This window comes from Taudactylus pleione, unplaced genomic scaffold, assembly GCF_031769625.1.
Source record: "Taudactylus pleione unplaced genomic scaffold, aTauple2 ptg000070l, whole genome shotgun sequence".
NCBI lineage: Eukaryota > Metazoa > Chordata > Amphibia > Anura > Myobatrachidae > Taudactylus > Taudactylus pleione.
The window spans coordinates 13451264-13464195 of NW_028284472.1; the positions used below are offsets into that span (position 1 = coordinate 13451264).

At 54.2% G+C, this 12932-nt stretch overlaps 1 protein-coding gene across 2 annotated transcripts in view; it reads left to right on the plus strand.

The window, feature by feature from the left end:
* Nucleotides 1-12932, plus strand: part of ENPP4 (ectonucleotide pyrophosphatase/phosphodiesterase 4) — a 35948-nt gene that overhangs the window by 17939 nt on the left and 5077 nt on the right. For both annotated transcript variants that reach the window (XM_088467260.1, XM_088467261.1), the window contains exon 3: nt 12693-12866. In XM_088467260.1, the coding sequence (XP_088323386.1) occupies nt 12693-12866 (174 nt within the window). The remainder of the gene's footprint in view (nt 1-12692; nt 12867-12932) is intronic.

The window sequence follows — 12932 nt, forward strand, 5'->3', positions numbered from 1 at the left end:
CAGTATTCCAGTAACACATAGGGATGACGCTCTATAGCATGGGACGGAGTGAGCACTGTGAGCCTGTGTGACGGCTTCTGCGTTCCAGTAACTCATGGGGATGACTCTATATAACATGGGACGGAGTGAGCACTGCGGGCCTGTATGACGGGCGCCAGCGTTCCAGTAACTCATGGGGATGACGCTATATAGCATGGGATGGAGTGAGCACTGCAGCCTGTGTGACGGGCGCCAACATTTCAGTAGCTCATGGGGATGACGCTATATAGCATGGGATGGAGTGAGCACTGTGAGCCTGTGTGACGGCTCCTGCGTACCAGTAACTCATGGGGATGACTCTATATATATAAATGGATGGAGTGAGCACTGAGTGCCTGTGTGACAGGCTCATGGGGATGACGCTATATAGCATGGGATGGAGTGAGCACTGCGGGCCTGTGTGAAGGGCGCTAGTATTCCAGTAACACATAGGGATGACGCTATATAGCATGGGATGGAGTGAGCACTGTGAGCATGTGTGACGGCTCCTGCGTACCAGTAACTCATGGGGATGACACTATATAGCATGGGACGGAGTGAGCACTGTGAGCCTGTGTGACGGCTCCTGCATACAAGTAACTCATGGGGATGACACTATATAACATGGGACGGAGTGAGCACTGTGGGCCTGTGTGACGGCTCCTGCGTACCAGTAACTCATGGGGATGACGCTATATAACATGGGACGGAGTGAGCACTGCGGGCCTGTGTGACGGGCGCCAGCGTTCCAGTAACTCATGGGAATGACGCTATATAGTATGGGATGGAGTGAGCACTGTGGGCCTGTGTGACGGGCGCCAGCGTTCCAGTAAATTATGGGGATGACGCTATATAGCATGGGGTGGAGTGAGCACTCTGGGCCTGTGTGACGGGCGCCTGCATTCCAGTAACTCATGGGGATGATACTATAGCATGGGACGGAGTGGGTACTGTTTGCCTGTGTGATGGGCGCCAGCGTACCAGTAACTCATGGGGATGACGCTATATAACATTGGGATGGAGTGAGCACTGCGGGCCTGTATGATGGGCTCCAGCGTACCAGTAGTTCATGGGGATGACGCTATATAGCATGGGATGGAGTGAGCACTGTGGGCCTGTGTGACGGGCTCCAGCGTTCCAGTAAATTATGGGGATGACGCTATATAACATGGGATGGAGTGAGCACTGCAGGCCTGTGTGATGGGCTCCAGCGTACCAGTAACTTATGGGGATGACGCTATAGAGTGAGCACCGAGGACCTGTGTGACGGGCGCCAGCGTTCCAGTAAGTTATGGGGATGACGCTATATAGCATGGGATGGAGTGAGCACTGTGGACCTGTGTGACTGATGCCAGCGTACCAGTAACACATGGGAATGACTCTATATATAAAGGGATGGAGTGAGCACTGAGGGCCTGTGTGACAGGCTCATGGGGATGACGCTATATAGCATGGGATGGAGTGAGCACTGCGGGCCTGTGACAGGCTCATGGGGATGACGCTATATAGCATGGGATGGAGTGAGCACTGCGGGCCTGTGTGAAGGGCGCCAGTATTCCAGTAACACATAGGGATGACGCTATATAGCATGGGACGGAGTGAGCACTGTGAGCCTGTGTGACGGCTTCTGCGTACCAGTAACTCATGGGGATGACGCTATATAACATGGGACGGAGTGAGCACTGCGGGCCTGTGTGACGGGCGCCAGCGTTCCAGTAAATTATGGGGATGACACTATATAGCATGGGATGGAGTGAGCACTGCGGCCTGTGTGACGGGCGCCAACATTTCAGTAGCTCATGGGGATGACGCTGTATAGCATGGGATGGAGTGAGCACTGTGGGTCTGTGTGACGGGCGCCAGCGTTCCAGTAAATTATGGGGATGACGCTATATAACATGGGATGGAGTGAGCACTGCGGGCCTGTGTGACGGGCGCCAGTGTACCAGTAACACGTGGTGATGACTCTATAGCATGGGTTAGAGTGAGTACTGCGGCCTGTGTGACGGACTGCTGCTTGCCAGTAACTCATGGGAATGACTCTATATATAAAGGGATGGAGTGAGCACTGAGGGCCTGTGTGAGGCTCATGGGGATGACGCTATATAGCATGGGATGGAGTGAGCACTGTGAGCCTGTGTGACGGCTTCTGCGTACCAGTAACTCATGGGGATGACTGTATATAGCATGGGATGGAGTGAGCACTGAGGGCCTGTGTGACGGGCGCCAGCATTCCAGTAACTCATGGGGATGATGCTATAGCATGGGACGGAGTGGTTACTGTTTGCCTGTGTGATGGGCGCCAGCGTACCAGTAGCTCATGGGGATGACGCTATATAGCATGGGATGGAGTGAGCACTGTGGGCCTGTGTGACGGGCGGCAGCGTTCCAGTAAATTATGGGGATGACTCTATATAACATGGGATGGAGTGAGCACTGCGGGCCTGTGTGATGGGCTCCAGCGTACCAGTAACTTATGGGGATGACGCTATATAGCATGGGATGGAGTGAGCACTCTGGGCCCCTGTGACGGGCGCCAGCATTCCAGTAACTCATGGGGATGATGCTATAGCATGGGACGGAGTGGGTACTGTTTGCCTGTGTGATGGGCGCCAACATTTCAGTAGCTCATGGGGATGACGCTATATAGCATGGGATGGAGTGAGCACTGAGGGCCTGTGTGATGGGCTCCAGCGTACCAGTAACTCATGGGGATGACGCTATAGAGTGAGCACCGAGGACTTGTGTGACAGGCGCCTGCGTTCCAGGAACTCATGGGGATGACGCTATTTTGCATGGGATGGAGTGAGCACTGCCGGCCTGTGTGACTGATGCCAGCGTACCAGTAACACATGGGGATGACTCTATAGCATGGGATGGAGTGAGCACTGCGGGCCTGTGTGATGGGCTCCAGCGTACCAGTAACTTATGGGGATGACGATATAGAGTGAGCACTGAGGACCTGTGTGACGGGCGCCTGCGTTCCAGTAAGTTATGGGGATGACGCTATATAGCATGGGATGGAGTGAGCACTGTGGACCTGTGTGACGGGCGCCAGCGTTCCAGTAACTCATGGGAATGACGCTATTTAGCATGGGATGGAGTGAGCACTGCCGGCCTGTGTGACTGATGCCAGCGTACCAGTAACACATGGGGATGACTCTATAGCATGGGATGGAGTGAGCACTGAGGGCCTGTGTGACGGGCTCCTGCTTGCCAGTAACTCATGGGGATGACTCTATATATAAATGGAGTGAGCACTGAGGGCCTGTGTGACAGGCTCATGGGGATGACGCTATATAGCATGGGATGGAGTGAGCACTGCGGGCGTGTGTGAAGAGCGCCAGTATTCCAGTAACACATAGGGATGACGCTATATAGCATGGGACAGAGTGAGCCTGTGTGACGGCTCCTGCGTACTAGTAACTCATGGGGATGACGCTATATAACATGGACGAAGTGAGCACTGCGGGCCTGTGTGACTGGCGCCAGCGTTCCAGTAACTCATGGGGATGACGCTATAGAGTGAGCACTGAGGGCCTGTGTGACAGGCTCATGGGGATGACACTATATAGCATGGGACGGAGTGAGCACTGTGGGCCTGTGTGACGGCTCCTGCGTACCAGTAACTCATGGGCATGACGCTATATAACATGGGATGGAGTGAGCACTGCGGGCCTGTGTGACGGGAGCCAGCGTTCCAGTAACTCATGGGGATGACGCTATGTAGCATGGGATGGAGTGAGCACTGCGGACCTGTGTGAATGGCGCCAGCGTTCCAGTAGTTCATGGGGATGATGCTATATAGCATGGGATGGAGTGAGCACTGAGGGCCTGTGTCAAGGGCGCCAGCGTTCCAGTAAGTTATGGGGATGACGCTATATAGCATGGGATGGAGTGAGCACTGTGGACCTGTGTGACGGGCGCCAGCGTTCCAGTAAATTATGGGGATGACGCTATATAGCATGGGATGGAGTGAGCACTGTGGGCCTGTGTGACGGGTGCCAACATTTCAGTAGCTCATGGGGATGACACTATATAGCATGGGATGGAGTGAGCACTGTGGGCCTGTGTGACGGGCGCCAGCGTTCCAGTAAATTATGGGGATGACGCTATATAACATGGGATGGAGTGAGCACTGCGGGCCTGTGTGACGGGCGCCAGCGTTCCAGTAACTCATGGGGATGACGCTATTTAGCATGGGATGGAGTGAGCACTCTGGGCCTGGGTGACTGATGCCAGCGTACCTGTAACACGTGTGGATGACGCTATAGCATGGGATAGAGTGAGTACTGCGGCCTGTGTGACGGACTCCTGCTTGCCAGTAACTCATGGGAATGACTCTATATATAAAGGGATGGAGTGAGCACTGAGGGCCTGTGTGACAGGCTCATGGGGATGACGCTATATAGCATGGGATGGAGTGAGCACTGAGGGCCTGTGTGAAGGGCGCCAGTATTCCAGTAACACATAGGGATGACGCTATATAGCATGGGACGGAGTGAGCACTGTGAGCCTGTGTGACGGCTTCTGCGTACCAGTAACTTATGGGGATGACGCTATATAGCATGGGATGGAGTGAGCACTGAGGGCCTGTGTGACGGGCGCCAGCATTCCAGTAACTCATGGGGATGATGCTATAGCATGGGACGGAGTTGTTACTATTTGCCTGTGTGATGGCCGCCAGCGTACCAGTAGCTCATGGGGATGACGCTATATAGCATGGGATGGAGTGAGCACTGTGGGCCTGTGTGACGGGCGCCAGCGTTCCTGTAAATTTTGGGGATGACGCTATATAACATGGGATGGAGTGAGCACTGCGGGCCTGTGTGATGGGCTCCAGCGTACCAGTAACTTATGGGGATGACGCTATATAGCATGTGATGGAGTGAGCACTCTGGGCCTGTGTGACGGGCGCCAGCATTCCAGTAACTCTTGGGGATGATGCTATAGCATGGGACGGAGTGGGTACTGTTTGCCTGTGTGATGGGCTCCAGCGTACCAGTAACTTATGGGGATGACGCTATAGAGTGAGCACCGAGGACCTGTGTGACGGGCGCCTGCGTTCCAGTAACTCATGGGGATGACGCTATTTTGCATGGGATGGAGTGAGCACTGCCGGCCTGTGTGACTGATGCCAGCGTACCAGTAACACATGGGGATGACTCTATAGCATGGGATGGAGTGAGCACTGCGGGCCTGTGTGATGGGCTCCAGCGTACCAGTAACTTATGGGGATGACGATATAGAGTGAGCACTGAGGACCTGTGTGACGGGCGCCTGCGTTCCAGTAAGTTATGGGGATGACGCTATATAGCATGGGATGGAGTGAGCACTGTGGACCTGTGTGACGGGCGCCAGCGTTCCAGTAACTCATGGGGATGACGATATTTAGCATGGGATGGAGTGAGCACTGCCGGCCTGTGTGACTGATGCCAGCGTACCAGTAACACATGGGGATGACTCTATAGCATGGGATGGAGTGAGCACTGAGGGCCTGTGTGACGGGCTCCTGCTTGCCAGTAACTCATGGGGATGACTCTATATATAAATGGAGTGAGCACTGAGTGCCTGTGTGACAGGCTCATGGGGATGACGCTATATAGCATGGGATGGAGTGAGCACTGCGGGCGTGTGTGAAGAGCGCCAGTATTCCAGTAACACATAGGGATGACGCTATATAGCATGGGACAGAGTGAGCCTGTGTGACGGCTCCTGCGTACTAGTAACTAATGGGGATGACGCTATATAACATGGACGAAGTGAGCACTGCGGGCCTGTGTGACGGGCGCCAGCGTTCCAGTAACTCATGGGGATGACGCTATATAGCATGGGATGGAGTGAGCACTGCGGACCTGTGTGAATGGCGCCAGCGTTCCAGTAGTTCATGGGGATGACGCTATATAGCATGGGATGGAGTGAGCACTGAGGGCCTGTGTGACAGGCTCATGGGGATGACGCTATATAGCATGGGATGGAGTGAGCACTGCGGGCGTGTGTGAAGAGCGCCAGTATTCCAGTAACACATAGGGATGACGCTATATAGCATGGGACAGAGTGAGCCTGTGTGACGGCTCCTGCGTACCAGTAACTCATGGGCATGACGCTATATAACATGGGATGGAGTGAGCACTGTGGGCCTGTGTGATGGGCGCCAGCGTTCCAGTAACTCATGGGGATGACGCTATATAGCATGGGATGGAGTGAGCACTGCGGACCTGTGTGAATGGCGCCAGCGTTCCAGTAGTTCATGGGGATGACGCTATATAGCATGGGATGGAGTGAGCACTGAGGGCCTGTGTCAAGGGCGCCAGCGTTCCAGTAAGTTATGGGGATGACGCTATATAGCATGGGATGGAGTGAGCACTGTGGACCTGTGTGACGGGCGCCAGCGTTCCAGTAAATTATGGGGATGACGCTATATAGCATGGGATGGAGTGAGCACTGTGGGCCTGTGTGACGGGCGCCAACATTTCAGTAGCTCATGGGGATGACGCTATATAGCATGGGATGGAGTGAGCACTGTGGGCCTGTGTGACGGGCGCCAGCGTTCCAGTAAATTATGGGGATGACGCTATATAACATGGGATGGAGTGAGCACTGCGGGCCTGTGTGACGGGCGCCAGCGTTCCAGTAACTCATGGGGATGACACTATTTAGCATGGGATGGAGTGAGCACTCTGGGCCTGGGTGACTGATGCCAGCGTACCTGTAACACGTGGGGATGACTCTATAGCATGGGATAGAGTGAGTACTGCGGCCTGTGTGACGGACTCCTGCTTGCCAGTAACTCATGGGAATGACTCTATATATAAAGGGATGGAGTGAGCACTGAGGGCCTGTGTGACAGGCTCATGGGGATGACGCTATATAGCATGGGATGGAGTGAGCACTGAGGGCCTGTGTGACGGGCGCCAGCATTCCAGTAACTCATGGGGATGATGCTATAGCATGGGACGGAGTGGTTACTATTTGCCTGTGTGATGGCCGCCAGCGTACCAGTAGCTCATGGGGATGCCGCTATATAGCATGGGATGGAGTGAGCACTGTGGGCCTGTGTGACGGGCGCCAGCGTTCCTGTAAATTTTGGGGATGACGCTATATAACATGGGATGGAGTGAGCACTGCGGGCCTGTGTGATGGGCTCCAGCGTACCAGTAACTTATGGGGATGACGCTATATAGCATGTGATGGAGTGAGCACTCTGGGCCTGTGTGACGGGCGCCAGCATTCCAGTAACTCATGGGGATGATGCTATAGCATGGGACGGAGTGGGTACTGTTTGCCTGTGTGATGGGCTCCAGCGTACCAGTAACTTATGGGGATGACGCTATAGAGTGAGCACCGAGGACCTGTGTTACGGGCGCCTGCGTTCCAGTAACTCATGGGGATGACGCTATTTTGCATGGGATGGAGTGAGCACTGCCGGCCTGTGTGACTGATGTCAGCGTACCAGTAACACATGGGGATGACTCTATAGCATGGGATGGAGTGAGCACTGTGGGCCTGTGTGACGGCTCCTGCTTGCCAGTAACTCATGGGGATGACTCTATATATAAATGGAGTGAGCACTGAGGGCCTGTGTGACAGGCTCATGGGGATGCCGCTATATAGCATGGGATGGAGTGAGCACTGAGGGCCTGTGTGAAGGGCGCCAGTATTCCAGTAACACATAGGGATGACGCTATATAGCATGGGACGGAGTGAGCCTGTGTGACTGATGCCAGCGTTCCAGTAACTCATGGGGATGACGCTATATAGCATTGGGATGGAGTGAGCACTGCGGGCCTGTGTGACTGATGCCAGCGTACCAGTAACTCATGGGGATGACGCTATTTAGCATGGGATGGAGTGAGCACTGCCGGCCTGTGTGACTGATGCCAGCGTACCAATAACACATGGGGATGACTGTATAGCATGGGATGGAGTGAGTACTGCGGGCCTGTGTGACGGACTCCTGCTTGCCAGTAACTCATGGGGATGACGCTATTTAGCATGGGATGGAGTGAGCACTGCGGGCCTGTGTGATGAGCTCCAGCGTACCAGTAACTTATGGGGATGACGCTATATAGCATGGGATGGAGTGAGCACTGTGGACCTGTGTGACGTGAGCCAGCGTTCCAGTAACTCATGGGGATGACGCTATTTAGCATGGGATGGAGTGAGCACTGCCGGCCTGTGTGACTGATGCCAGCGTACCAGTAACACATGGGGTGACTCTATAGCATGGGATGGAGTGAGTACTGCATGCCTGTGTGACGGACTCCTGCTTGCCAGTAACTCATGGGAATGACTCTATATATAAAGGGATGGAGTGAGCACTGAGGGCCTGTGTGACAGGCTCATGGGGATGACGCTATATACCATGGGATAGAGTGAGCACTGAGGGCCTGTGTGACAGGCTCATGGGGATGACGCTATATAGCATGGGATGGAGTGAGCACTGCGGGCCTGTGTGAAGGGCGTCAGTATTCCAGTAACACATAGGGATGACGCTATATAGCATGGGACGGAGTGAGCACTGTGAGCCTGTGTGACGGCTTCTGCGTACCAGTAACTCATGGGGATGACGCTATATAACATGGGACGGAGTGAGCACTGCGGGCCTGTGACGGGCGCCAGCGTTCCAGTAACTCATGGGGATAACGCTATATAGCATGGGATGGAGTGAGCACTGCGGCCTGTGTGACGGGCGCCAACATTTCAGTAGCTCATGGGGAAGACGCTATATAGCATGGGATGGAGTGAGCACTGTGAGCCTGTGTGACGGCTCCTGCGTTACCAGTAACTCATGGGGATGACTCTATATATAAATGGATGGAGTGAGCACTGAGTGCCTGTGTGACAGGCTCATGGGGATGACGCTATATAGCATGGGATGGAGTGAGCACTGCGGGCCTGTGTGAAGGGCGCTAGTATTCCAGTAACACATAGGGATGACGCTATATAGCATGGGACGGAGTGAGTACTGTGGGCCTGTGTGACGGGCGCCAACATTTCAGTAGCTCATGGGGATGACGCTATATAGCATAGGATGGAGTGAGCACTGAGGGCCTGTGTGACAGGCTCATGGGGATGACGCTATATAGCATGGGATGGAGTGAGCACTGAGGGCCTGTGTGAAGGGCGCCAGTATTCCAGTAACACATAGGGATGACGCTATATAGCATGGGACGGAGTGAGCCTGTGTGACTGCTCCTGCGTACCAGTAACTCATGGGGATGACGCTATATATCATTGGGATGGAGTGAGCCCTGCGGGCCTGTGTGACTGATGCCAGCGTACCAGTAACACATGGGGATGACTCTATAGCATGGGAAGGAGTGAGCACTGAGGGCCTGTGTGACGGCTCCTGCTTGCCAGTAACTCATGGGGATGACTCTATATATAAATGGAGTGAGCACTGAGGGCCTGTGTGACAGGCTCATGGGGATGACGCTATATAGCATGGGATGGAGTGAGCACTGTGAGCCTGTGTGAAGGGCGCCAGTATTCCAGTAACACATAGGGATGACGCTATATAGCATGGGACGGAGTGAGCACTGTGAGCCTGTGTGACGGGCGCCAGCGTACCAGTAACTTATGGGGATGACGCTATATAGCATTGGGATGGAGTGAGCACTGCGGGCCTGTATGATGGGCTCCAGCGTACCAGTATCTCATGGGGATGACGCTATATAGCATGGGATGGAGTGAGCACTGCGGCCTGTGTGACGGGCGCCAACATTTCAGTAGCTCATGGGGATGACGCAATATAGCATGGGATGGAGTGAGCACTGTGGGCCTGTGTGACGGGCGCCAGCGTTCCAGTAAATTATGGGGATGACGCTATTTAGCATGGGATGGAGTGAGCACTGCGGGCCTGTGTGACGGGCGCCAGCGTACCAGTAGCTTATGGGGATGACGCTATATAGCATGGAATGGAGTGAGCACTCTGGGCCTGTGTGACGGGCGCCAGCATTCCAGTAACTCATGGGGATGATGCTATAGCATGGGACGGAGTGGGTACTGTTTGCCTGTGTGATGGGCGCCAGCGTACCAGTAACTCATGGGGATGACGCTATATAGCATTGGGATGGAGTGAGCACTGCGGGCCTGTATGATGGGCTCCAGCATACCAGTAGCTCATGGGGATGACGCTATATAGCATGGGATGGAGTGAGCACTGCGGCCTGTGTGACGGGCGCCAACATTTCAGTAGCTCATGGGGATGACGCTATATAGCATGGGATGGAGTGAGCACTGTGGGCCTGTGTGACTGGCGCCAGCGTTCCAGTAAATTATGGGGATGACGCTATATAACATGGGATGGAGTGCGCACTGCGGGTCTGTGTGATGTGCTCCAGCGTACCAGTAACTTATGGGGATGACGCTATAGAGTGAGCACCGAGGACCTGTGTGACGGGCGCCAGCGTTCCAGTAAGTTATGGGGATGACTCTATATAGCATGGGATGGAGTGAGCACTGTGGACCTGTGTGACGGGCGCCAGCGTTCCAGTAACTCATGGGGATGACGCTATTTAGCATGGAATGGAGTGAGCACTGCCGGCCTGTGTGACTGATGCCAGCGTACCAGTAACACATGGGGATGGCTCTATAGCATGGGATGGAGTGAGTACTGCGGGCCTGTGTGACCACCTCCTGCTTGCCAGTAACTCATGGGAATGACTCTATATATAAAGGGATGGAGTGAGCACTGAGGGCCTGTGTGACAGGCTCATGGGGATGACGCTATATACCATGGGATAGAGTGAGCACTGAGGGCCTGTGTGACAGGCTCATGGGGATGACGCTATATAGCATGGGATGGAGTGAGCACTGCGGGCCTGTGTGAAGGGCGCCAGTATTCCAGTAACACATAGGGATGACGCTATATAGCATGGGACGGAGTGAGCACTGTGAGCATGTGTGACGGCTCCTGCGTACCAGTAACTCATGGGGATGACACTATATAGCATGGGACGGAGTGAGCACTGTGAGCCTGTGTGACGGCTCCTGCATACAAGTAACTCATGGGGATGACACTATATAGCATGGGACGGAGTGAGCACTGTGGGCGTGTGTGACGGCTCCTGCGTACCAGTAAATTATGGGGCTGACGCTATATAACATGGGATGGAGTGAGCACTGCAGGCCTGTGTGATGGGCTCCAGCGTACCAGTAACTTATGGGGATGACGCTATAGAGTGAGCACCGAGGACCTGTGTGACGGGCGCCAGCGTTCCAGTAAGTTATGGGGATGACGCTATATAGCATGGGATGGAGTGAGCACTGTGGACCTGTGTGACTGATGCCAGCGTACCAGTAACACATGGGAATGACTCTATATATAAAGGGATGGAGTGAGCACTGAGGGCCTGTGTGACGGGCTCCTGCTTGCCAGTAACTCATGGGAATGACTCTATATATAAAGGGATGGACTGAGCACTGAGGGCCTGTGTGACGGACTCCTGCTTGCCAGTAACTCATGGGAATGACTCTATATATAAAGGGATGGAGTGAGCACTGAGTGCCTGTGTGACAGGCTCATGGGGATGACGCTATATAGCATGGGATGGAGTGAGCACTGCGGGCCTGTGTGACAGGCTCATGGGGATGACGCTATATAGCATGGGATGGAGTGAGCACTGAGGACCTGTGTGACGGGCGCCAGCGTTCCAGTAAATTATGGGGATGACGCTTTAGAGTGAGCACCGAGGACCTGTGTGACGGGCGCCAGCGTTCCAGTAAGTTATGGGGATGGCGCTATATAGCATGGGATAGAGTGAGCACTGTGGGCCTGTGTGACGGGCGCCAGCGTTCCAGTAACTCATGGGGATGACGCTATTTATCATGGGATGGAGTGAGCACTGCCGGGCTGTGTGACTGATGCCAGCGTACCAGTAACACATGGGGATGACTCTATAGCATGGGATGGAGTGAGTACTGCGGGCCTGTGTGACGGGCGCCAGCGTTCCAGTAACTCATGGGGATGACTCTATATATAAATGGAGTGAGCACTGAGGGCCTTTGTGACAGGCTCATGGGGATGACGCTATATAGCATGGGACGGAGTGAGCACTGAGGGCCTGTGTGAAGGGCGCCAGTATTCTAGTAACTCATGGGGATGACGCTATATAGCATGGGACGGAGTGAGCCTGTGTGACTGCTCCTGCGTACCAGTAACTCATGGGGATGACGCTATATAACATGCGGCGGAGTGAGCACTGCGGGCCTGTGTGACGGGCTCCAGCGTTCCAGTAACTCATGGGGATGACGCTATAGAGTGAGCACTGAGGGCCTGTGTGACGGCTCCTGCATACCAGTAGCTCATGGGGATGACGCTATATAGCATGGGATAGAGTGAGCACTGCCGGCCTGTGTGACGGGTGCCAGCATTCCAGTAACTCATGGGGATGATGCTATAGCATGGGACGGAGTGGTTACTGTTTGACTGTGTGACGGCGCCAGCGTTCCTGTAAATTATGGGGATGACGCTATATAGCATGGGATGGAGTGAGCACTGAGGACCTGTGTGACGGCGCCAGCGTTCCAGTAAATTATGGGGATGACGCTATATAGCATGGGATGGAGTGAGCACTGAGGACCTGTGTGACGGGCGCCAGTGTTCCAGTAAGTTATGGGGATGATGCTATGGCAAAGTTTTATCCTGACCATTTGTTTTTTCCCCCTAGATGTGAAATACGTCTATAATCTGCTGAAGAACTGCAGCGATCACATGAAGGTCTACCTAAAAGAAGACATTCCAGATCGCTACCACTACAAGCACAACAGCCGCATCCAGCCCATAATCCTGGTGGCTCACGAGGGTTGGACGATCGTGCAGAATAGGTCGTCCTCTATCAGATGTAAGACCTATGCTCTGAGACGCACGCACAGTGAACGCAGCAGCGCGTATTGGCGGTGACCCGTCT